Source organism: Corylus avellana, unplaced genomic scaffold (assembly GCF_965113065.1).
Source record: "Corylus avellana unplaced genomic scaffold, dhCorAvel1.hap1.2 HAP1_SCAFFOLD_315, whole genome shotgun sequence".
NCBI classification, from domain to species: Eukaryota; Viridiplantae; Streptophyta; class Magnoliopsida; order Fagales; family Betulaceae; genus Corylus; species Corylus avellana.
The window spans coordinates 1,711-4,990 of NW_028290672.1; the positions used below are offsets into that span (position 1 = coordinate 1,711).

At 33.6% G+C, this 3,280-nt stretch overlaps 1 protein-coding gene across 1 annotated transcript; it reads left to right on the forward strand.

Annotated features, from left to right (window-relative positions):
* The first annotated feature begins 307 nt into the window (after positions 1-307).
* LOC148582107 (senescence-associated protein 13-like) lies at positions 308-3,280 on the forward strand. Its single transcript, XM_088512135.1, has 5 exons — positions 308-551; positions 1,309-1,516; positions 2,097-2,316; positions 2,441-2,547; positions 3,039-3,280. The coding sequence occupies exons 1-5, from the start codon at positions 469-471 to the stop codon at positions 3,213-3,215; spliced, it is 795 nt and encodes a 264-aa protein (XP_088368261.1). The 5' UTR covers positions 308-468; the 3' UTR covers positions 3,216-3,280.

Sequence of the window (3,280 nt, forward strand, 5' to 3'; positions counted from 1 at the left end):
ACTCTCTCATCTTTCTTGCTTTCATTATGTTCAAACACCTTATCAAATTCACTTTTGGTAGTTTCCACCGTCATCCCACGATGAGCTACTTTGACCTTTGGTCTTTTCTGTAAGCCGCCTACAACAGACATTTGACGTGTGTGAGCACTGTATCAAAACAAAATAAAAAATAAAAAAATCACTTTTTAGCTAAAATCTTAACTAGTGAAAGCCGGGTGTCAATGTTTGATTCTTTTGGCCTTAACGTTGAAATACGGATATTCAGATTCTTATCCAATGGATAGAGGAAACCATGTGTTGACAGGAAGTGTTGGCATTTGCCAAGTTATATTGCCTGGGGGAAACAGACAAAGACACTTTGGTTTTACATAAGCATCTTATGTTCTGCCAACCAACAACGTTATATATATAATCCATACATTGGGAGAAGTACAAGTTAAAGTAACAAAAGAGCCAAAGAGGGATCAAATGGCTGAAATTGGTAGCAGAGAAAGCAGGTGGTCTCTTCAGGGAATGACAGCTCTTGTTACTGGTGGAACTAAAGGAATCGGGTTCTCTTCTCTCTCTCTCTCTCTCTGCCTACTACTCTTTTTCTGGTTTCTGTTTTCTGCTTCAAAAATCATTCTAATTACTGCAGATTTCTAAAAGATAATTAAATAAACAAATAAATAAATACCCATCTAAAGCGACATCTTATTTTTATTGCAAATCTGTTTAGAAGTTAATTCTACATGTATGACCATATTTAGTTAGAGCATCGGTTGGTTTGTTTCATTGAACTCTTTTGCTCTTTGGGATTTGGATTTTATGGCTAAAAAAACTGTTTTGGGATTCAACCCTTTATTTATTCATTTTCTTTTTTAAAAAATCTGGGGCAAAGAATTAAGAATCCATGGCTTGGCTTGACCTTTACCCCAAAAAATCTAATTTATTTTCTCATCAGAAAAAAAAAAAGAAAAAAAAAAGGAAAATACTCTCTTGGTAATTGTTTTATGTGTAGTGTAGGAAAACATTTTGGAACTCTCTTGCTTGTTGTCATCAGCATTCTACAGCTACGAAATTGTTGTTTTGTAATTAGGAAATATAACTTGTGCTTTTATTTTTGTTTTGTGAAAATTCGGTCACTATATGCTGTTTTCAGGCATGCTATTGTAGTGGAATTGGCAGGCCTAGGGGCAACCGAATTATTATCAGCTCTCTCTTTTACTGGCTTTTATTTTGAGCTTCACAAAAAGAAATTTTCTGTTTTTATGGCTTCAGCTTCATGAGTTTTGAGACAAACGGATGGATGTTTGTATGTATATATAGGTATGCGATTGTGGAGGAATTGGCAGGGCTTGGGGCGACCGTGCACACATGCTCTCGCAATCAAGGTGATTTGAATAAGTGCTTGCGTGAGTGGGAGGCAAAGGGGTTCCGAGTTACTGGTTCAGTCTGTGACCTTGTGTCTCGTCCCCAACGAGAGGAACTTATGAACACAATTTCTCATCAATTTGACGGCAAACTCAATATCCTTGTAAGTCCTTGGTTTTCTGTAGTATTCATTAAGAAAAAAAGTCATGCTATACCTAAGAGTTCTATCTTTCTTTTATCTCTCAAATGTGATGTATCTTTTAAAATTATTAGCATTAAATTTGATAATCCAATAGTAATTTTAAAAGTCACATCACATTTAATGAGATAAAAGGGAAATAAAACCAATGGTACCAACTACTGAAAATATTTTTCAAAAAATATTTTACTCCGAAACAATGGAGCATTAGTCATACTTTGATTTCTATTCATTTCCTTAATTTATAACTTTCAAATTAGAGGAATAACTTAGTGAGTATATTCACAATAACCTTTAAAAAAAAATGCCTTATATATATATATATATATATACCAAAAATTTGTTTTTGTTTGGAATTGCAAAATATATAAACCGTCTTTTAGGATATTGACTAAAAATTAGCTCATGCATGTATTGCATCTACTATCATTATGATTATTGTTTATAATAATGCATATTCACTAAAAATATAACCAATAAGAGTGATTTTAATAGAGCCAAGCGTACATATATTTAAAAAGAATTGACCAATGACTGGTTTTAGATAAATAATGTGGGGACCTCCATTACTAAACCAACCACAGAGGTGACGGCTCAAGATTTTGCATTCATCATGGCTACCAACCTTGAATCCACTTACCACCTAAGCCAACTCGCTTATCCTCTTATGAAAGAATCAAGAGGAGGAGGAAGTATTGTTCTCATTTCTTCCCTTAGTGGAATGTTGGGAATAGATGGCCTGTCGATATATGGAGCAAGTAAAGGTACATAACTTATGTATATTTATGCAATTTTATTTTCATAATTAACAGGTTATCGATATTGTAAAAATTTACATAGTGGCCTGAATAATTGAATTGCATGTTTTATATATATATACACACACAGGAGCAATAAACCAACTTACTAGAAGCTTGGCATGTGAGTGGGCACGAGACAATATTAGGACCAACTGCGTCGCACCTGGGGCGACAAAAACTCCTTTAACAGAGAATGTAAGTGCATTAATTTGTCTTAATTGTTGGCATAATCATCATTGAATATGTTTTCCACATTTCTTTCTTTCTTGTTTTATTTTTGTACTATATTTTTCGTTTTGGATTTGTTGTTGATAAAAAGCATACCCTTTTTGGGTTTTTTAAAAGTTCCTTATAACATTTTCCCTATTTGCAGAGGGAGGGACAAAAAAAAAAAAAAAAAAACCATTTTAAACCATTCAATTAAGTCTCTATTTTCGACCCTATTGTCTTCAAAATCCACCTATATATGCTCATACAGAGTTTTTTTTTTTTTAAAACCATTCAATTAAGTCTCTATTTTTGACCCTATTGTCTTCAAAATCCACCTATATATGCTCATACAGAGGTTTTTTTTTTTTTTTTTTTTTTGTTCCGGTGATGGTATATATTTTTGTTTTGGTTGTGTTTGTGTAAAATCCTTTAAAATCCTTGCGGTTAATTCCTAATACTATTATATATTATTACAGTTATTCGAAGGCAAAGTCTTGGAAGCTATAAATTCACGGACACCTATTGGACGACCTGGGGAGGCACAGGAGATATCACCTTTGGTAGCGTATCTCTGCCTACCTGCAGCCTCTTACATTACTGGACAGACAATCTGTGTTGATGGAGGGATGTCTGTGTACGGATTAAATCCCTAGAACAATGACAGATGATCAGATATGATAAAATCAATCTCCTTAGTTGAAGCTGTTTTCAATAAATT